At 40.8% G+C, this 22,243-nt stretch overlaps 5 protein-coding genes across 6 annotated transcripts; 2 read left to right on the forward strand and 3 right to left on the reverse strand.

Moving 5' to 3' along the window:
* Positions 1-10,961: 10,961 nt before the first annotated feature.
* LOC120900819 (ER lumen protein-retaining receptor) lies at positions 10,962-12,663 on the reverse strand. The gene has a single exon (XM_040308304.1). The coding sequence runs from the start codon at positions 12,178-12,180 to the stop codon at positions 11,542-11,544; it is 639 nt and encodes a 212-aa protein (XP_040164238.1). The 5' UTR covers positions 12,181-12,663; the 3' UTR covers positions 10,962-11,541.
* Positions 12,664-13,018: 355 nt separating this feature from the next.
* Positions 13,019-14,630, reverse strand: LOC120900818 (ER lumen protein-retaining receptor-like). 2 transcript variants are annotated; one of them, XM_040308302.1, is made up of 3 exons: positions 14,032-14,630; positions 13,893-13,973; positions 13,019-13,814 (listed from the first exon to the last, which is right to left on the reverse strand). In XM_040308302.1, exons 2-3 carry the CDS (start codon positions 13,893-13,895, stop codon positions 13,164-13,166), a joined length of 654 nt encoding a protein of 217 aa, XP_040164236.1. In that variant the 5' UTR covers positions 13,896-13,973; positions 14,032-14,630; the 3' UTR covers positions 13,019-13,163. The 2 variants fall into 2 exon arrangements, with proteins under 2 accessions (XP_040164236.1, XP_040164235.1); XM_040308301.1 differs by having other exon boundaries at positions 13,893-14,630.
* A 109-nt stretch (positions 14,631-14,739) lies between these two features.
* LOC120900820 lies at positions 14,740-16,766 on the reverse strand. Its single transcript, XM_040308305.1, has 2 exons — positions 16,641-16,766; positions 14,740-15,929 (listed from the first exon to the last, which is right to left on the reverse strand). The coding sequence occupies exons 1-2, from the start codon at positions 16,689-16,691 to the stop codon at positions 15,795-15,797; spliced, it is 186 nt and encodes a 61-aa protein (XP_040164239.1). The 5' UTR covers positions 16,692-16,766; the 3' UTR covers positions 14,740-15,794.
* A 797-nt stretch (positions 16,767-17,563) lies between these two features.
* LOC120900821 (mitochondrial import receptor subunit TOM7 homolog) lies at positions 17,564-18,006 on the forward strand. Its single transcript, XM_040308306.1, has 2 exons — positions 17,564-17,758; positions 17,855-18,006. The coding sequence occupies exons 1-2, from the start codon at positions 17,662-17,664 to the stop codon at positions 17,914-17,916; spliced, it is 159 nt and encodes a 52-aa protein (XP_040164240.1). The 5' UTR covers positions 17,564-17,661; the 3' UTR covers positions 17,917-18,006.
* Positions 18,007-18,621: 615 nt separating this feature from the next.
* Positions 18,622-21,702, forward strand: LOC120899819 (methylcrotonoyl-CoA carboxylase subunit alpha, mitochondrial). The gene is made up of 3 exons (XM_040306049.1): positions 18,622-18,807; positions 18,992-20,771; positions 20,843-21,702. Exons 1-3 carry the CDS (start codon positions 18,776-18,778, stop codon positions 21,125-21,127), a joined length of 2,097 nt encoding a protein of 698 aa, XP_040161983.1. The 5' UTR covers positions 18,622-18,775; the 3' UTR covers positions 21,128-21,702.
* The last annotated feature ends 541 nt before the right edge of the window (positions 21,703-22,243 follow it).

The following is a 22,243-nucleotide window of genomic DNA, read 5'->3' on the forward strand; positions in this document are numbered from 1 at the left end:
GACAATAATAATTCGCATTATACTTATTACTCTGCTTCGTTACTTTGGATAAAAACAGGTGTTTAATATGCTGCATTTCCAACTGCACCTATTCGCTCTGGTATCTTATTTTACGAATCACTTATCGCCGTAATAATCGTTAAGTATTTCCATCGACCTCATTGTCGCTATTAGGGCAACAGTCGTTAAAACCAGGATAGACTGGCAATCTGTACTGCCCCTTTCGTATTGCAGACACCCGTTGCACAAGTTAATAAACAGGTTCCCATACTATATACACACACACACCCGTTGATCATAAATTATAAATTGTGAAACAAATCAACACCGGATCTGCACGAGCACACAACATCGCGCTATTTCCGTTGCTGGTAGCGATGGAAAGGAGGAAAAAAACAGGAAACCCCCCTCTCATCGATTCAAGACAAACAACCTTCGCACTGTAATCAAGTTTAATAAATTATTTAAAGTGTATTTATATGTAAATGATGCATTAATATTTAATGACGCATGGCCCGATGCCAAACTTTAATCATGTACCAATGCCACATACCGCATACCAGATCATGAATGTTGAGCTATTTGTAAATTAAATTCACAGTAATTAGCAAAAAGGCATGAAAAGAATGATGAAATCACGGTTTTAGCATTTCAGCATTGCAGAATGATTTGTTTTATATTCTCCCGTTTTTGTTTTATATATTTTTAATCTATTGCTATGCTATAGGTATGCTACCGCACTCTTACTGCGTTGCCACACAAAGCTGCGTTGGTAATGTCTCTAAACTGTAGGCGTACAGAAGACGGCACGAAACAGAAAACACAGTACATAAGCACACATCAAGACGGTACCATATATCGTACCAGTAGCAACAGCTGTTTTAAATCCAACACAGCATTCTCAGGAAGATTGAAGGAGAGTTCATCTTGAGTTGCTTTGTGGTGTTTTACGATAATTTTTTTTTTAATATCGCTGTTGGCAATGTTTTAGAGCTGTCCTCGGTGGCTGTGGGTAAATTTACGAGTAGACACAATAATCCTCCAACACAGGAAAAAATGTGATCCGTGCATCTTTTAACTCTCAAGCTTTATGACCACATTTTCACCACGCTCGTGGTTTTAAATATCCTCGCCATCGGGTGAGTTCCTTTAGAAGATGTATAAAACGACCTACAGTTGAACGTTAACCGCCACTGATGAAGGGGTTGTTAATTATGCTGTTTCAAGAACTCCCGATGAACACTGTACATATACAATTGGAATCAGTGGCGAAGTTTCTACTAAATTTTAATTTAACAAGACAAAATAACAGTCAAGGAACATATTATGTATTATTCAATTTAACAAAAAATGCTTCTTTTAAACACAAAAACTGATGAAATACTAATTAAAGTTATTATAACTCCCTTCTCAATTTTACAAAATCAAAATTGATGGGCATTAACTCAAGACGCAACTGTACGTAAGACGATTTCTTTCGGTGTATGTGTTCTAAGATAATTTCTATCAGCGTCAAGCTCTGTTCTTGTTTTTTGCCTGACAGAGATTGATGTTCGATTATGTTAAAGATATTTAAAAGTATCGGATTTAGAACCTTCCCAAGCCACCAAACAGCTAATACCAGGTTGAGATGCCACTGTTTCGAACGTGTTTATGAGCCTTTCCTATCCACCTTAACGCTCATTACGTGACTTCTCAATTTCTGCCCCGGCACAATCTTGCAATCGCTCGTTAATCAAGCACACGCATGCAGCACCGAGCACTGTAATGGATTAACGCTCGTTCTACGGTTTGTTTGATGAATATTTATTACTGCTATTGTGGTGCCAGTACTCGTTTCTACCGTGTCTGGTTGAATGCCACACTTCCAAAACTGTTCACTGGTATAATTTGTAACCCCATGAGCTGAGCTGTCAAGCCACCTTCCCCCCACAAACACTAAACGCAACGAAACTGCATCCACTGTTCATCCGCGTTGATCACGATCGCGTCGGTGCGCTCAGTATCATTAACTTTATAACTTACGTCGCCCATGTTGACCGTCATCGATCAAATAAGCATTAACAGCAGGATGCCAATGCGCCCGACCTAAGCGTCGCGGCTGTCAGCGAACGAGCTGAAATATAGTTATTTCAGTTAAAAATAATTATTTATGAGCGCTGTGCACTCAACCATTTGTGGACAAGAAACCATCGCTTCTCGCTTCATCTCTCTTCCCATGCTAGCTGAATGTGTAAGCGACGATGTAAAGGCAAGACACAAGATTGTGTCCCTCTATACAGGATCATTCGTCGCGTGTGGTAATGCGCCCAGCGCGATGTCTGGCCCGTTCTACCTGCTGCTTCAAGCCAACGTGACGTCAAGCTGTCAAGCTAAGTTCCTTGGGTTCAGGGTTTTCACGCCGATGCAGTTAATCTAGCACGCGTTATTTTAGCGCTTGAATGACATGTGAACGTAGCCGGGAGACATGTTTCTCTAAAGTGTGACATCTTAACCTCTTCAGTGGAGGACATTTGGAAAGAATAATAAAAAAACAAGCTAAGAAAACCAGTAAATAACAAACATCGCAAGCAATACATACTGACAAACAGTACGCACGCAAAAGTTCGAAAGTATCTTGAGGAAAATAAATTGTTAAATAAATCAATATTACTGAAAGTGTGAGCATGACCTGATGCAGGGAAAAGGCACGCATATTCGAGTCCATCCCTTATGTGTGGACCAATTACACAGTTCCTCACTCATAATCATAACCGCAACATGCACTACAACTTTCTTGTTCTCCACAGATTGAGATGGATTGGCGGCCGATGCAGTAACACACGCTAAGCATGATGTCGATGCGTAAAACGATACCGAAAAAAATAGATATCTATCATTGTAATGTCCTGCCCAGTGTTTTGACCAGTTGTCTGTTATCTTTCTCACCTATACCTGCTCCAAAACCGATTCCTTTCGTGGTGCTGACCATATTGCATAGGATACGACATGGTGCACTTTTTACCAGACATCGAAACGAGAAGGTGTAAGTGCCGATAATAATATGGAGCTGTTTGGCCGGCGCAGGCCTGCGGCAAAATCAGCCTAACACACACACACAAAGCAAGACAAGTAAAGCGGTCAGCCATGATGGAATCCATTTATTCAGCGCGTGTGTTCGTGTTTGTTGATGAATCGTGATGAAAAGTCATAATTTATTTAACATCAATCATTCATTCCTTATTTTATTCTCGTCAATCTTTTCTCGTCTTTTCAAAGTGCTTCTTTACTCGCACAACATGGTTGTGAATTTCATGTGTTTTGTTTTGATTTTCACTTCGTACGTTGCCAGTCGTATGCATTTATCTTGTAATATAGTCTTAATATAGTATTTAAGAAACGATATACAACCAGCTATGGATTGTCGTAGTGGAAAATACTATAAAAAAATAAAAAATATTGGTAAGTATTTACTCCAATACTATTAAATAAATGTATGTTACTATACTATACAAAAATCAAAAATATTGGTAAGTATTTATACTAATACTATTAATTAAATGTAAGTTAAATTATTCTATAAAGCAATTAAACTATCCTTCTTTCGTAAATACCATATTGCAGTGGGTGCTATGAAACACGTGATCTAATAGTTGGTCAGAGGAACACATCTTGCTGAATATTTTTTTCAACTGATCTTTACATAGTTATAAGCATTGGGAGCGGCTCAGTGTTCCATGCCATAATGTCATCGTCTAGTGATGGGTAAAGTTGGCAAAAATTCGGAGTCGACTCCGATCCGACTCCGATAAATTCGGAATCGACTCCGGAAGGTAGGTCCGCGCTGCAATATCCGAAGTCGTTCGGAGTCGTCCAGAGTCGCCCGATGTCAGAGTCGTTCGGAGTCGTTCGGAGTTGTTCGGAGTCGTCCGGAGTCGTCCGGAGTCGTCCGGAGTCGGAGTCGTCTGGAGTCGTTCGGAGTCGTCCAGAGTCGTTCGACTCTGAACGACTCCGAACGACTCCGACTCCGGGTGGATCTAGTGATTCCATTTTGCCGGAGTCGGAATCGAACTAAAAATAGTCGGAGTCGGATCGGAGTCGTGAGTGCACTCCATACAGCACATCACTAGCATCGTCTGCTACAAGACCGAAAGATAACGATCCCCGAACGGAACCGTCTTCCTGTAGTACGGACTGAATATCCAGCTGCGTGGTATTAGTGACAGGAAAATTCCATTTTTTTTTCGATATGCACCGGAACTAGTTTCTTTTCATAAAGGAACAGTACGCAATTGCTATCAAAGTTACGTTTTCTATAAACCATTTCATTGTAATTGTTATAAAGGTTCAGCATAACACTCGGAAAAGCAGACGCATTTTGGACAAAAAGATGGCTTGCGTTACATGATAAATTCGGAAAAAGGGCAAGACATACGAAGAACAGCTACCAGCACAAACAGCCAATGAAATGCGAAGTAATTGTTAAAAAACTATCAGTGTTCCAAATTGTCCTGTGTATTTTTCCACTGTTGTTACGTTAGTTTTACATGAAAAGTGACAGTGTAAGCCTACATCGTACAGTAGATTTGAATCTATTCTTCTCGTCTTCATATCTATATTGTAGTAGTGCACTTTTGTTGCCCATGAGAAGCATAAAATACCGCGTGTATTCCTTACATTATCCAAAAAACTTTTTTGTTATTTTACGCGTTACTTTCCTTCCAATGTGATGAGCCTCAAAAAAGAAAGACACTTTAACCATCTCATGAAGGCTAACTAACATATAGGTGCAAACACTTAAGGTTATGGTTCGATCGTTGCATTGAATGAAACGGAACGAACCTATTAGATTCGAAACGTGGTACTAATAAATCTTGGAAGACTATATAGGTCGGTATAGCCATTGAAGTCCAAAACACCAAAACCAAGAGGATACTTCACAGAACACAATACATAATTTGAGAGAACGAGAGAAAAAAAGAATTTTATTAATTTTAAATCCTAGTTGTAAAAGGTAATCCGGAATGGAGTCGTGGGGCCATCGTGAAAAACTTAATCTGACTTCGTATCAAAATCGGATTTAACTCCGTAACTTTGATCGAGTCCGGACGAGTCCTACCGAATCCGACCGAATCCGACCGAGTCCGCACAAGTCCGCACGGTTCCGGTCGAGTCTGTACTAGTAATATTTCTATAAATTAGAAATTGGGTATTGCGAAGGGGGGTCAAGCCCGGAATACTCCAAAACCGTTCTTGGCCGAGTCCGGCCAATTCCGTATACGAATCCGTCTGTGACTACATGAACACAGTACACGAGAATGACTTTTAAATTAGAAGTTAATTTATTGGACCAAGGCCGCAGAGCTCATGGAGTCGGTAAGTAAGTAAATATTCGATATTTGTGTGGATAATTTCAATTGAAGGGGGCAGTTCGGTTCTTTCAAATGCATCATGTGAAGGACCGGGCTGCTCATCCCAATAAACGAGAACGATGAGTTCGGTTTTTGGCTCCTTTGTAATTTAAGAGGTCCGCGTTGACGACTATGCCAATCGCTCAATTATTTTTCCTTCCACCCCAAAAATGTGTGAGAAATGTAAAAGCACGATCGGTGAATTATTGCGTTAAATGCTGGGCTATTTCGTTTTATTTTTTATGGACCACATACAGATTATCCCCTAGATATGCTATTACAGTGGAGTGCCGTTTATCAGAGCTCATCGAGACTCGACCTCGCCCGGATATGCGATTAACACAGATAATGAGTCAAAGGATATATTTAATCAGAAATACCTGATTTTTTTTCAATTTATCTTATGTTTTGATTAAAATTACCCATTTTTTATTACTTAAATGATTTTCAAATGAGAATATTTGAGATTTTCCATGAATTATAGTGTTATTTTTAATGACGATGTGCTCTGATAACCGTTCCGATATCCACCTCAGAACGCAATGTCACTTTTGTATTGAACTGTCATTTCTGAACAGCACGGACAAACGGACAGCCGGATAAAAGGTACCTGTATAAACGGCGCTCCACTGTATTACGGACCGCGAAGAAACCCTGTGTGTCAAATTTCCACATAAATCGATTTTTTCTGTCATAATAAAGCTAATCATCGTGTGATTGTGCTTGAAGTGGTAGGTATTAGCCATTAAATTATAATTGTTTTACAATTTTTTTTATTCCCACAAAAGATTAGAATTTAGTATATGAAGATTGGAAGTCTTCTTCTATTTGGTGTAACGTCGGACATGCCTGCCTATACAGGGTTTCGAAACGTAATCCATTACCACGCAGCCAGAGCCTTGCTACGGGAGAACGGTCCATTGTAGGCTTGAATCCGTGACGGGCATGTTATTGGGTCGTTCGAGTTGACGACTGTACCACGGGACCGCCCCTAAGAAGAATAGAAATACATAGTGATAATAGTCAAAAAAATATTAAGTCGAAGAAGTACAAGTTACAAAAATAGAACAAAAAGTACACAAAATCACTAGTCTGGTTTACGTTTTCAACATATACATTTTTGTGTCTCAACCGAAGGCATTGTCACTGCTTTATTTTGTAGTTAATTGTGGAAATTAAAATAAATTATGATGAAAAAAACTATGAACCATTGAATGTAGGCAAAATACGTTAAAAAAGGACACACATATAGCGATGAGAAAAAAGCGGCATCTATTGAACAAACCAGTGAAGCTTTCATAGCTTTCGAATTTTTTGTATGAATTTGTAAGTTTCCAGTCGCTTAAGCGAATTTGTAAGCTTTTTATCCGTGTGACGAACATCGTAATTTTATTATAGCACCGTGTATCGCATTCCCAATCCTAAGGACACGAGCTGAGAACATGCCACGGTGAGACATTTTTTTCTTTTATGATTTGCTCTTGTAATGAGTAACAATGAGTGTTACGATGAGCATGGAAAGAACGAACAAGTATATAAGTACGAATTTATATTTCAAATTGCACTAGCACCAAGCGCTCCCCGTCAAACATTGCGAGGATTGCAAATAGTATCATCTGCGAAATCTTAAGATATTTAATAAAATATTTATTTTTCATTCATTTATTTTTTTGTGGTGTTATTTGACAATAAGATCACTTTTCCAACTTTTGTGTATTTAAAAAAATGAAATCTCAAAATTCACTTGTTTAGTAAGCTATAATTTGCAATGTTATACCTGCTCTCTGGGTGCTATAATTATAACTGCTAAAACTAGGGGTGAAAAAACTGCCAAGGCTCCCAAGCTCTTTAGTGTGAGGGCTCTGGGGCTGTGAACTTGTACCCTAGCCGCAAAATTGAAGTCCACACGACGTCCGGTTTAAGAGGTTACTCGACCAAGCATATTTTTTTAGACGGGTTTTATGGCAAAAATTGTGAAGGATTTCCCAGGGTTGTTGTATCGAATAGCAGCCACAAAAAATAAATTTTATGGATGGCTAGAAAAAAAATCTTGCCCTCCCCCTTACTCCTTCCTGGTCGGTAGTTGCGATCACACCAGCTGTTCATATGATAGTGGTGGTGGGAGTGATATCGCTTATCTGCTGTCTTCTTTATCCGTTTATCCGTTCTAGATCATACGTGTTTTCAGTGACGTCACTTCCCCACCTCCTTCATTCTCCCAGCAGTTATTTGCGAATGCTTGACGTTGTGTGAGCACGCTTGACTAAAGGTTATTGTTTTTTTTCCTTCCTGTTTTTTTGGCTGCTGATGCATTGCCCGTTGGCTAGAGCGCCGTCGTTCGAATCTGGATTTGATCAACGCGCAAGTTGTCGTTTGGATGGAATCGATTTACCGTTCGAGCTATTTGTCGGATCGATTGAATGCATGCTTCGTACTGGTTTTATGTTATTCGTTAGTGCAGTTAGTTGCACCTGTGCAAAAAAAAAAACAATTTAAACAAAAGATCTTTCAATGCGCTAGTCCGCTCATGTTAAGCCAACCAATGCTTAGTTAAAGTCAACGGAAGGTCAAATATTAAAATGAGGCATATCATTGAACACATATTGTCTTTCCATTATGTTTTTCTTTAATAATGTATAAATCATCCAATCTTCTCCCACCGCTCTCTCCCTCCCACCGGATTGAAGGTTAGGATTTACCCACCATGGTGTACCCTTTTAATCCTAATTACCGGGGTCTACTGTTCGGAAGAGAAAAAAGAAACGTCTCCCCCGCCTCTCGCTCGATGCTGTAAGCGAGGAGCGACCCGCCCCGGCTTGGCTGACGCACGCATCGCTCGTTTTGCCTGGCTTGCTCCTTCTCTCGCCTTTTTTGGAGACGCATTATCGTTGCGGATGGTGCTGCGCGGCCATGTCGCTGCCTGGAGGATGGCATAGAAAGTTTTGTTCTAGTCCGTCGCTGTCCTGGCGCAGGATGCGTGGATTGGCTGTGGCGACCGGCCCCCGGGAGCCTCAAATGCCGGTGATGCAGCCGGTCCTTTCACCCGCTGCTCCACGCGTCCCCGCATTTTATGCATGGCTTGGCTGGATTTGGCTACCCCTCGTTGTCGTACTACCCGAACACAACACAACAACATGACCGTCCTGCATTCAAGCCCCGTTTGATCCTAGAGGCCCAGGACTGCCTATCTCGCTAGGGGTAAACCAATTAGAAAGAGGTCACGTCAACTCGCACGACTTAGCAACATGCCCTGTGCGGGCGGATTAAGCAGTACGCAAACTAAGCGGATCCGTTAGGATCCTTCTTAATCCTTTTTGTCGGAACCATCCCTAAACCATCCAGTTCATTCGTGTCGACTCGAACTCGTTGCACCCACGGGTCGGATTGGCGCCTGCCGAACTACCTAGCGCACTCGCTGACCACATACCAGCGCTCCATGGAACCACTTGGTTGATTGCAGCCCATGCCCGATAAGACCCCACAACTCCCTGCCATTTCCCTGCTCTCTTTGTTGTACAGGTGATTTCGCCATCCCCCACGTGCCGAGGCCGCGTGCGGCATTGCAAGCTCATAACCTCCCGTACAAATTTTCTACTTTGACGTAACGAACAATGCTGTAGACAGGGCTGAAACGACTTCTTAACCTTACTAAAATCACGCTATCGGATAGTCGCTGCTATCTGGGGAATGGTCCGGATAAGAATCGATCTCGTCCGGTCTCGTAGGAACCGGTCTCATCACAGCATGCGTTCAATGAGTCGGGGCGCTGGTCGAAGAGAGCACCAGAGTGACGATTAAAAGATTGCAGCAGGTTGCCGTTTGGTTGAAAGGATATGCAATATGCGGCATTTCATTGTTGCTCAACCGCATAAAAAGTTTACCAAAATATGTCCCAAATCTGCAAACATCATAATACTGTGTTTGTAGTTGTGCTAGTCACAAAACGCGTTAGGTACAGTGTGGCACAAAAACATGCACGAATTGGTACATCGTTTGGTGTGCCAGAGCCATTGCATCTAACAATTTACCCTTTAACTAACTTAACTTCCTTTAACGCATCAAGAGGATTCGCAGCCAATGTCACACACGGCAAAAACAAGGACAAAAAAAACTCCTTCACGTGCGAGAAAGAGCAGCAACAACCACAGATTTGCGCCAACAACTTGTTGAGAAAGCAAATCATCCAAAACGGAACATCATCGTCTGTGAGCGAAAGTGAAACAGAAGTCATAACCATAATTTTCCCACCCATAATCAACAGCCATAATTCGTGTGTGTGTGTGTGTGTGTGTGTGTGTGTGTGTGTGTGTGTGTGTGTGTGTGTGTGTGTGTGTGTGTGTGTGTGTGTGTGTGTGTGTGTGTGTTCGCCCCATTAAAATGGCTTAATTTTTATTTTCGCTTGGTCAAAATTCGCGGCAAACCCGATTTTGCGGCTAGGGCGTAAACCCTGCGTCCACACGACGTCCAAAATCTTTAATTTTGCGGCTAGGGAATCGAACCAACTTGCTAGCAAAATGTTTGATGGTATTTTACAGGGTTAGCAGTACCATTGATCAGTACGGGTGTGCGCCTAAAGGTATGCAATCAATAATCATATTGCTTGAATAAATTTAATTTCCTAATTTTGAATGTTTCCATTGAGAATTTTCTATTTTGATTATTGTAACGAATATGCAACATATTTTTACCAAAACTAGTAAAACTCAAACAAGTAACCATAATAAATACTTTCAGGCGCATAGCATTCCCATTAACAAAAAATGCTACAATTATTTCAAGCATTTAAATTCATCATGTTTTAGTTATTAACATGAGGCATTTTCGATTTCCACTCAAATCGATTTCCAACATAAATTACAATTGAAAGCATTTGTAATCATAATTGGCGACAACTTCGATTACCATGGATGACACTGAAGCACTTGGTACAGATGCTGCCAAAGGAATTGTTAACTCGTTGTGTAGATAAAACAGATTGTTTCACATTCTCAAAAACTACACTACTAACATTCATGCATCTGTACATAAATGTGGCGAACGAGTAAAGATCACCCACTAACTATCGCTCAGTCTTGAATAGAGGAAAAAATAATGTATTACAATGGGGCTGGGCATAGCTTTCATGACGAAAGCCAATGACTTAAACATCTGTGCAAATGCGACCACATGTGCAATGATCATTCTTGTTTGCACAATGATCTTGATTCTCATTAGCTCTGTTCGTTCGTTAAGACAGGAATAAAAAGCGAGTTACGAGTTATTTTACATTTATTATTAAATGATCCTGATTAGGGGGAAGAGAATAAATCAACTAAAAAAACAATCACTGAAATGCAACAAACGGAGCTCGGAATACGCTTACGGAAAATACTTCTTGTTGCTTAATCCTTAAATCATTCGTATAATTTGACTCTGTGGTTTAATACATGTAATAAAACAACAGAGGGGAAAAATCATGTTTACTGGTTAATTTAACGTACAAGCCTCAACCTCACAGAGCCAAAGGCATGATGAAACACAGTCTTAACAAAGTTCAGCAAATTCGAATACAAAATAAAGGGGAAAAAAGTGTTGCTTTGAAGTCGAGTGGAAATTTCGATTGTTTTCAGCTTTCCGATATTTATTGAATGTATCTCTTGCATGCTAACTGTGCGAAATAGTATGGTAAGGGTTTTTTTTCTCTCTCCCTACACATCATATGCAATCTGTAGCAATATTTCTTCCTCTGCGTCTTAACATTTCTTCATCTAAGCCTAGAAATACACAATTACACAAGTAGCAGGAAGAGTGTGTAGCGCGAGAATAGCTACTTAACGGAAAACGTAAGAATGGTTAGTAGAGATGTAAAACTAAAGTTAAAGTCGCGCTGTTATTTGAACTGTCCTTAAGTGGACCAATAGTTTAGTCTGTTCATTTGTATGAAAAGTGGTGATCGTTTGATCACCACAGCTAAATTCACTGGCGCAACGGTTCCTCCTTTTCTATCTCGTTTATTCATCCTGACCGTAATGCAATGATGGCCTGGGTGCAAAGTTAAACTGTAAATGTATTGTTTCACGTCGTGGCTAATGGTACATCCGCACACAGGAATAGTTCTTGTTTATTCCTCATCCATTGCATCACTGTTGCTACTGCTGCTGAACAAATGCACTTACGCCGGCAGCTGAAGTTTCTTGCCCTTAAGAACCTTTGTAATGTAAAGATAGAAGAAGTCGCAGTACAGGATCGTTTGGATAGCGCCGGCAAAGATGGCAATCAGATCGTAATGGCCCTCGGCGTAGTATCGGTAGATCCAGTTCAGCAGATATAGCGCACGGTAAGATCCCAGGGCGAACAGGTAATGGCTGGTGATGCTTTCCGCTTCGCCAGTTTTGCTGACCAGGAACAGCTGGGGCAGTATGGCAACCGCTTCCAGGTAGATGGAGAAGGTCCACAAGATTTCCAGTGGGGTAAACGCGTTGTTAATCAACAGGGCCAGCAGGAAGCAGGGAACGAGCAGAAACTCGATGCGGAAAGAGTCGTGGTTGTGGTCGTACGTTGCTTTAAACTTGACATACATCAGATAAATTGTGGCCACGGAGGTACTGATGAAGACCAGCTTCATGAAGGTATTGTACACGCTGATGAACGTCGTCACCAGGTCCAAATAGCGACTAATGTAGACGATGGCGAAGAGGATCTGCGATTTGCCCGATATGCCAGCGCATGATCTCGTCTTCCATATCTTTATCAACAGCAAAATTATTGCAAGCAGATGCGACAAATCGCCGGCCAATCTGAAAATATTCATTTTTTGCAAATTACTCCACTCCCTTGCAAGGTTCTAGGTACAATCGTGGGGCAGCTTTGGTGTAATATGGGCAAGGAATGGTCTTCCTCGTCTGGTTTGCCCGATCCGCGTATCTTTCCAACAGTCCGCTGGTGGTTGGTTTGTTTTTGGCTCTATGGAAAAGAAGACTTCAGAATGGTTCAACAGTACAGAAGGAGGTGGTCCGCTGGAGATAGGATGACACGAACATATACACGCAGGCCAGACAAGGGGTTGCGTTCTGCACACGTAGTCGCGTTGCCGGCAGGTTTGGTAAAAGCAGCCCTCCGAGGTTTCTGCTTGCAGCAAATCAGCCGGATCCGAAGGGATCGAGATGAAGGAGTACGGAAATGGGATTTTTCACTACTTTTGGGCTTTTTTTTACTGGAAATATGTAAGCGACCGGACACCGACCGACTGACGTGTAAACACTTCTTCTTCTTCTTTGTGTTTTTCTTTATTCTTAAAATGGCGTTGACGTATATGACAACTGTCAATTCTACCAAGGTATTTCAATAAGCTATTCTACCGGCACACTGGGTCAAAAATCGCTTTTGTCCAATACGAATCAGAATAAAATAGTTTTAAATAAATAATAATAAATTGTCGCTCATAAATATGATTAACTTCAATTTTGTGGAATATTTTATAACAAAGTATATAAAATGCGTGCTTTACGAATCACAGGAGATTCGCCGTGTTTTTTTACGCTTAATAAAAACAAAAAACCGAAAATTCTAGAGAAGAAACCGCTGAGCAACATGCATGAACACGTGAATGCTCAACAACAGACATGATGAATTCAACATCAAACAGCATATTATATTTGTAAGGATTTGTTTGCAATTCTAGACTTTATTGTTATTTCAACGCGTAGTTTCATGAAGTTACATAGAACGCGAACAGTGAAACTGAAAACTTCGTAACGTTGGCTGTGTATGGGGCTAGTTATAAGCCTATCCAAACTAACAAATCGTACTGACCGTAACAATGCGTTCTCGATGTTTAAGGGTTGCAATTCGCACCGCAAGCAGTACAAACAGTACTGTTTGAATACCACCCGATATAAATGCCAATGGATCGTAGAGACCGTACTGGCCGTACCGATCGACCCAATGCAATACGTAGAGCGCGCGGTACGAGCCGAGCAGCAACAGATAACACTTGAACCATGGCTCCACGTGAAACGTTTTGCAGATTAAATCCATTTGCGGCAGTATAGCGACCGCTTCGAGCATGATCGAAAAAGACCACAATATTTCGAACGCTTCCATGCGATAGTTGACAAACAGAGCGATCACAAAGCATGGCAATATGAGAAACTCATTGTAGAAGGTATCATTTTCCCGGTCATACGTTTTGCGATAGACGCTGTGCATGACCAGCACGGTTATTAGCGTTACGCTGATGAAAAGCGTCTTCATCATCACATTATAGACACTGTAGGTGGCTGGAAAGGTGACCAGGTCGGCATAGCGCGTCGCAAATACCGTAATGTACAGGATTTGTGTTTTCCCCGATACGCCAAAGCAGGACTTGGTGCGCCAAATGTTGAACAGCAAATAGAGAACTGCAAACGCGTGGAACGAGTCCGCCAACAGCCGGTATCCAGTAAGCTGTGAGAAAGATAGCATCACAAATCTTGCACCACTGCCTGCATATGGTAGGATGTGCCGCTTCGAGAGATAGCTCACCATTTTGATTTATTTTGTAGATTAGTCTCCAATACTCAAATGTTTTTGTTGTTTCCCTTGCTATAAACTGATTAAACACTTCTGCTGAACCGAACGAAACATATAAAAAACAGAACAATGAGGAGAAAACTTCACTCACACTCAAAATCGTCGGAACACAACACTGCCACAGAAGTGATGCGATGTATTAAAAAGCGGCGTGGAAGTGCAGAGCACATTTTAGCGATTTTGCTCTCCCCAGATGCGACCCGCACTTCTGCAGTTGCATTTCCAACACAAACACGCAAAGCGCTCTCCGTCCAAATTGGACAGATTTGTGTGAGATGGTGTTGGTTTTGCTCCGGAAACCGGTATCACTGTGGGGAATATTAAAAAAAAAAAGAATAAAACCAAGCAGCACGCAAGCGAATGGTGAATACCCTTGCGCAAGGCAACAAGTTTAAAAAGTTTTCGGGAAAGCACACAATACACATCATGTTAGTAAAGTGCAAACAGTAATATGTTGCTTCATACAAATGTATACTTGGGAGCGTGAAAGTAGCGGCATCCCCTCTTATGCATAATGAATAGAAACTACTTGAAACTCGTGCAACAACCGCATGCATCAAAACAGGGAAAACCAGAAGATGGACTAGTAGGCATTGTAACTACTGTCAATAGTAATACACTTTGAACGTTTTTTTTGAGTCTTTGAGTGCATTAGTTTTTTGTTTTTCAACAGGAAACTGAATCGATTGGAATCGTCGCTAGACAAATACTGAAATTGTCATCATGTTTTATCTTATACAATTAGAAAATTGTGTTAGCGTGCTGCGAAAGTTCAGTACGAATGCTTTGTACTAGATGATTAAGCAATGATATCAATTTGTTTATTTATCTTTCTAGCTATCACACCGAATCCGGCCTATCTTAAATGTGTTTGAAAATCAAACCTGTGAAATGTAGCCACATATCTTAGGATTCTGTTTTCTTCGCATTTCAGTTAAACTGAATACCCTCCATCATGCACGATACTTATACTTGTACTCCAAAACAGCTTTGGGGTTTAGCTTTGCTACCAAGAATTCATTTGAATTCTGTTTGTGGGTAATCATACCGAATTCCATTATTCCTGGTCTGGCAATCGTCAATTCCCGCGTATTACTGGATATGTGTAAATGTATATGCGTTTAAATCCTTTCTTTGCATTGCAGTCTTTACTGGTTCCATCATCAAATTATCTACCTAAGCCATTCTTTTGTTTGCCGTTTTTAAGGAAGGAAAACCTTTGCTGGCGAGTCATAATTATAACTACGATGCCTAGGTTCAACTTGCATCATTTCACATGAGTAAACCATTCGTAATGTCGCATTCCGTGATGTTACGGTATGGAGTAGCACTCCTAACGACTGTATTTAAATTATAAAGTCTCCATCGAGTCAAACGCATTACGAGCGTATAGTTTCTTGCAAAGCAATTTAATGACTATGGTTTTTGTTGAAAACATTATTCAAATGTTTAACCGTACGTTACTAACCGGCAAATGTTAGGTTAACGAAGCGGACGGTCTTGAACCTATTTTCTTCAATATTATTTTGGAGTCGTGCTGGTCGCGTGCCCTATTAACAGAGCCATTGCCATTTGGGGATGCGCCAAAATAGTTCGAATAGTTTAGGATGACCTTTTTGAATGTTGTATCTTTTTGTTGCCAGCTTAAGGTGCTTTTGCAATTTGAAGTTGAGTAAAACACCGGAACAGTTTGTAGTCATCGTTGAGTCAGCTACATGCTTATTATATCCATCGTATCGTGTAGTGCAGCGGTACGCAGCATTACTTAAAATTTGTTACCACTTTCGTGGAAGGATCGGAGTGAACGAAGAAAGTTTTACAGTATGGCAAAATAGCTTACATCTTTCTTCAGCTTTACAGCTTTCTTTTAGTTTGTTTGCTTAGCATTTGTTTCATACTAAACGAAGACAGCCCAATGCCAAGTGCCGCGAGCAAAGCGGCTGATCTGGTGGTATACCGATCCGTAGACTTGCTCGCCACTTCGTTGACCTGCAAACGAAATAAACAGAGAAGGAAAATTTAAACAAGAATACTACGTTTATTTGTCGTATGCAATTGTTCTGGTGTCGCACCAATGCGCGATAATAGAAACAGAGAAGCGTAGGAGGAACGTTATTAATAGCAAAACGTGAATGTCAAGGTAAAACATTTTTGCAAATCCTGCCTATTTTTATCCTCATGAAGTTCAGCTGATGAACAAACTGAAACAGTGCTAATGACGTCGTGCATAATAATCTTGCTAGAAGCGTATACTAACGCTGATTTATGATTTGTTATTGATCGGAATGTGATTAAATCTGTATACACATAAACCCTGTAGTGAACTTAATGATCGGCGTCGTAGGATTTCGCCGTGGGACGTAGCTGAACTCAATCAAGGCAAGAATCTTTTTTCATAAAGTTCTTGAAAGCCTTAGTGTGGTACATTTCACGTTCACCTTGAAACTGGATTATTATACATGAACATCACGTGATCAAGTGAATGTGCTGAATCTTGAATAAATTACAATAGCAAGATGAGTTTCACGGTATTGCATTCTAGATAGAAAGCCATACTACGCATTTCAGGTTACAACTGTAGTTGGAGAATCTGGAGAATCAGAATCAAAGAATCAAAAAGCTGGAGAATCAGAGGCTAGTCTCAAGCGAAGTGTAGACGACATTAAAGAAATGGGATACATTTTGCGGTATTAAACTTACCTGTGCACAGTTTAGGCGAACGGCATATCGCATGACCTGTGTCGATTTCATCTTTTGTCTTCCCGTACTGTTGCTGGCTTGCCGTGTGATGTTTTACGGGAATCTTCCCTGTACGTCCGGGTGCAACTGAAACCATAAAAGTGATACCAACGTAAATCAAACTTATCGTGCTTCTGTTATGTTCGCCAAATGGTGCAGGCAAATATGTAATCACAAAGACCGGACATTGCGGCTGTATTCTCTCTTCAATTGAATCAACGAGCACAGATTAATATTGAACGCTACTTGAGTTAGAGATACTTTTGGGCAACTAAGTTATCGTAAAGTTGCTTAAATGTACTGGAAGAAATATTGTTATGAAAAAAAAACTAGCAACACTTTTCATGCAATTTTTATGTAACAATATTGGACATCGCTAGAATGTCTCCGAAATTTCGGGAATATCACTTTGTGCTGTACAAGCAAAACATTATTTATATGAACTACACACAATATGCTACACTTATTAACACGATATATGCCAATAAATGAATTCTAGTAAAGTTAAATATGTGATACAAAAGATACTGACTGGGAGCAACCTTCACGGGGTCGGAAATAAAATCAGAAGAACAATTGCACTCTACAGAGGCCCTTCAATGCTTGCGAAGTGACAGCATCTGCAAAACCTAAAAAAAAACAAAAGTCACTTTTGGCATAAAGGGGCTATGCACAAGGTTACTATAGAGAACAATCAACAAAAATTACATTCTAATTTGATTAAAAACTGTTTAAATTACTATTATATTAAAAGAAATAATATTAACGTAAATTAAACAAGCAGCACTTACGGCACATCAAGTGATTGCGTTGGAATTTGATTGGACGAATTACAGAGCAAGCCGTCAAAACGATTCGAGTGATCCAGCCTTCTATTTTGCAATCTTGTAATTGTCACATACCACCGCATCGTGTTTTCACAATTGCTTGTTGTTCCAAAGTCGCTCGAAGAAGAAGCACATTTCGTAACTTTCCCAGCAAAATGCTATCTCCAGGCGTTAAGGAAAGAATTGGAGTTGTCTTTGAGGTGGTGAAAACTTCCTTTCACTGGGGTTTCATTCCGACGCTGTTGTATTTAGGTAAGAATACACGTTTACATAACAATCTGTTCTGTGGGGTGTTCTTGCGTATGCGTCTATTGATGAAATGAACTAATGGTGGTTGTTTTGTTTCAGGATTCCGCAAAGGATCAGAACCCGGCATGCCTCCGTTACAATTAGCTAATTTACTATGGTAGTCAGTGTTGAAGCAGCAACATCGTATAATCCCGAGTGTATGATTTAACATGGGAATAAATCACTATTTGCTGTGGAAGAAGTAAAAACAACACGGTTCTAACATGCTGTTTTATTATAGTGGCTTCTTAGGAAAGATTGATTTTTAACCAATTGTTTAAGAAAGCGGTTTATTGTTTTTTTAGATGATTATAAGATTTGCAGGCTATGGCTCGAGACCGTGAGTGATGCTGGACACTCCTGCGTCAGGCCAAGACACCAAAGCGGTTGTAATATGGGATAGGTAAAGAAATTGTAGTTGAAACTAGCGAAGAAAACTCGAGCGGTGAGCAATTTTTTCAGCTTTTTTGTAACAAAAGATGAAACTCACACAGTTTGATTAAAAGAAGACGGCAGGCCGTATAAGAGACCTCTGGTCTAATGAATAGGAGCATCCGTTGCTCCGTAGATGGATCAATAATGATTTTTGCTAAAAAGTTATCTACTTTATAATCGTCAAGCTAGCAGAGAGTACGTGAGGCATCATGCATTATTGATTGAAAGTATAGCTGAACTATGCCTTATGAATTATTTATCACAAACTTTACCTTTTGTTATCAATAGTTAATGTTGACAAAACATATTGGAAAGATATGTTGTTTTTTTGCTGCTGTTTTTTGTAGATCACTGTAGTCAAATTTAAAAAAAAATATCAAAAACGTCATAAAACGTTCATTGTCAAACGGAGACATGTCGAAACAAACTGTCGGCCGGCAGTCTTATTAATCTTGGTCACATTCCGCATGCGTGCCAATTTACCTGTTGCGCTGTCCCTGTAGTGCTGTAAATAAACAATTATCAGCAAATAACGACGAAACCAAAATGCTGCACAAAATGCAGACCATGGCCTCGTGGTAAGTAAATAAAGAGACAATTTCTTAAGTTTGGTTGATGTCTATTCTGGCTGATAAATCTGCCGTTGAATCCAGTGAAATGGCCCCTACTGTTACGTAATCGTGCAAATCCCCGGAGATGTCGATTGTTTTGAGTGTTTCGATAAATTAACTTAGCCGTTCTATTATTTTTATGCTTTCAAAGGTCCCGTCGTTTCGCAACCACTTGCAGCAATGCCAGCCAAAAGGTGGTGCATCGTCAAATCAACAAACTGTTGATAGCCAACAGGGGAGAAATTGCGTGTCGTGTGATGAGGACGGCAAACCGTCTTGGCATTCGTACTGTTGCTGTTTTTTCCGATGCGGATGAAAAATCACTCCACGTAAAGCTAGCAAACGAAGCATACAACATTGGCCCGGCCGCTTCGCAACAGTCGTACCTTCGTGGCGATAAAATTCTGGCAGTTGCCAAGAAGGCCGGTTGTCAAGCTATTCACCCCGGATACGGATTCTTATCGGAAAATGTGGAGTTTGCGGAACTGTGCCAACAAGAACAAGTTACGTTCATCGGTCCGCCGGCAAGTGCCATTCGAGACATGGGTATTAAGAGCACCTCCAAACACATCATGTCTGCTGCTGGCGTACCGATCATCAACGGTTATCACGGAGAGGATCAGTCCGACGAGAAGCTTATGCAAGAGGCGACGAAGATTGGGTTTCCGCTAATGATCAAGGCAGTTCGCGGTGGAGGAGGCAAAGGTATGCGTATCGCTGAAACTGAAGCAGATTTTATGCCCATGCTGCAGTCTGCCCGTACGGAGTCGGAGAAAGCTTTTGGTGATAGTGCCATGCTATTAGAACGTTACGTGCGATCTCCAAGGCACGTTGAAGTGCAAGTGTTTGCCGATCATTACGGCAACGCAGTCTACCTTTACGAGCGCGATTGTTCGGTGCAACGGAGGCATCAAAAGATCATAGAAGAAGCACCTGCTCCGGGGCTGTCGGAAGAGTTGCGCAAACAGCTCGGAGAGGCCGCGGTTCGCGCTGCGAAAGCCGTCAATTACGTCGGGGCCGGAACGGTTGAGTTCATCCTGGATAAGGAAGATCTTTCATTTCACTTCATGGAAATGAATACTCGGCTACAGGTGGAGCATCCCATCACGGAAATGATTACCGGGACTGATTTGGTAGAATGGCAGATAAAGGTAGCTGCAGGGGAGCGTCTTCCGGTAACGCAGGAAGACATTGTCAAGCGGGGTCACGCCTTTGAAGCTCGTATCTATGCCGAAGATCCCGCGGGGGGCTTTCTCCCTGGTGCAGGACCATTGGATTATCTTTCCACGCCAGAAACATCAAATACTACCCGCGTAGAAACCGGTGTTCGCCAAGGAGACGAGGTGTCCATCCATTACGATCCCATGATAGCAAAGCTAGTTGTTTGGGGAGAAAATCGTGCTAGCAGTTTGCAGTTGTTAATCGAGCAACTGACAAACTATCAAATTGCTGGTTTGCAGACCAACATAAACTTTCTGATCGATCTGGCACGACATGAGCATTTCCAGGCTGCAGATGTACACACGGGATTCATTGAGCAGCACACGGCTACACTTTTCCCGAAAAAGGTGATACCAGCCACAAAGGTAGTTCAGATGGCGTTAGCGCATACACTCAACGAACGGGTTCAATCTGGCGCCAGCTTGGGAGCAAAAACATGTGGGCCATTTGATGTAGAGTACGGATTCCGACCAAACTATCGTGTACCACGTTCCATCAAAATAAAAGTTGGTGCCATGGAACACATTGTGACCATCGAAACAGATAACGACGGCAGCTACTCCGTCCGTGTGGATGATGGCGAATGGATGAAGGTAACGGTACGGCGCAAACCATACGCTAACCGATTCCTGTTGGAAACTAATATCGAGGGACACGTGTCGTGCTTCAACGCCGTTATTTCGGGAGAAAATATTTCCCTTTTCGATGAGGTAACTGTGTAAACTAAGCTCGTCCAGCGTATATGGATTTTTTTAATATAATTCCTTTTCTGTTATTTTAGAACGGCATGATTGGTGCAGAAATTGTTCAGCCCCGTTTTCTCGTTACCGAAAGCTCGATGGGTGGAGTCGATGCATCCAGTGTAACTGCCCCAATGCCCGGAGTGCTCGACAAGCTGTTCGTTAAGCCGGGAGACACTGTAAAAGCTGGTACACCGGTAGCAGTGCTGATTGCAATGAAAATGGAACACGTTTTAAAAGCCGCAAAGGATGGAGTTGTTAAAGCAATACCTAACGCTGAAGGTAGCAACGTCCGTAAAGGCGCCACATTGATTTCGTTCGAGTGATGGAACGTTAAGAACACAACGACCTTGCATTTAACCTGTTCTAAACAGTCTGACACAAAGTGCATTTATTAGAAATTAAGGCAATTTTGTAGATTTTAGAGAAAAATATCATTGAAATGATACAAACGCAACAACAATAACATTCTGCTAGGGTGGCGTTTAACGCCAGAGAAGTGGTCGTTAGTCCACGATTCTCGACAATATATCAAAGATATTGCAAAAATCACAGATACACATTGATAATTGTGATTGAATGGTTCGAGGTGAAACAAAACACAAATTTATGGTAGCAATCTAATTTCATTATATAGTTTATCTAGTGCTATCAGCGGAAAGCGTCTGATGCAGATAATTTCAAAAGATTTTAAATCAAATAGTTCAGGTCATTACAAATCAAATCGAATTTCCAATAACTATGTCCTTTCGCGTAGCAGCAATACTTTACTTTGCCGGGCAATTATTAGACATGAATAAAGCAATCATACCCGTAGTATATTTTGCGTATAGCGAGATGCAATCAAATTATGTTACATTCCAAAATTTATTGTCAATAAAATCAAATATGTCCCAACATATGGAATTATTGAATGATTTCTTAGAAGTTAACAATTTTGTGAGTGTGAGCCAATTTTATGTCGTTTGTTTAGGAGAAAGAACGAGTTGTATGTTATTTCGACGCATTCAATTCTTATTGTGGACTTTTTCACTCTACTACAAAAGTTCTGGTGAAGGTCCACATTTAAACAAATTAATAAAGTGATATTTGAAATACTATCTAATAGGATGTAAATTAGACACCAATATGCTATACAGCGACAACTTACAACTTACTTCCAAATAAAAAAAAAAATCCTAATAATCGGAACAATTTTGATTTTGGCTTTTTTCAGTATTATGATATTTTAAAGTTTTGTGTTGGTAATGAAAAATTAAATAGTCATAAATATTCTAGAAGGCGTCCAAATGATATGCGTACAGCAGACGGTTAGACTATCACTGTTTACATCTACTGCAAGAGAGTTGAAGTTCAAAAAGTGAATCGCTCCGTGAAGGACAGGGTACATAGTGATATACAGATTAGACACATACAGATTATGTAATCTGGAGAGTAAAACC

This window comes from Anopheles arabiensis, chromosome 3 (assembly GCF_016920715.1).
Source record: "Anopheles arabiensis isolate DONGOLA chromosome 3, AaraD3, whole genome shotgun sequence".
Classification (NCBI taxonomy): domain Eukaryota; kingdom Metazoa; phylum Arthropoda; class Insecta; order Diptera; family Culicidae; genus Anopheles; species Anopheles arabiensis.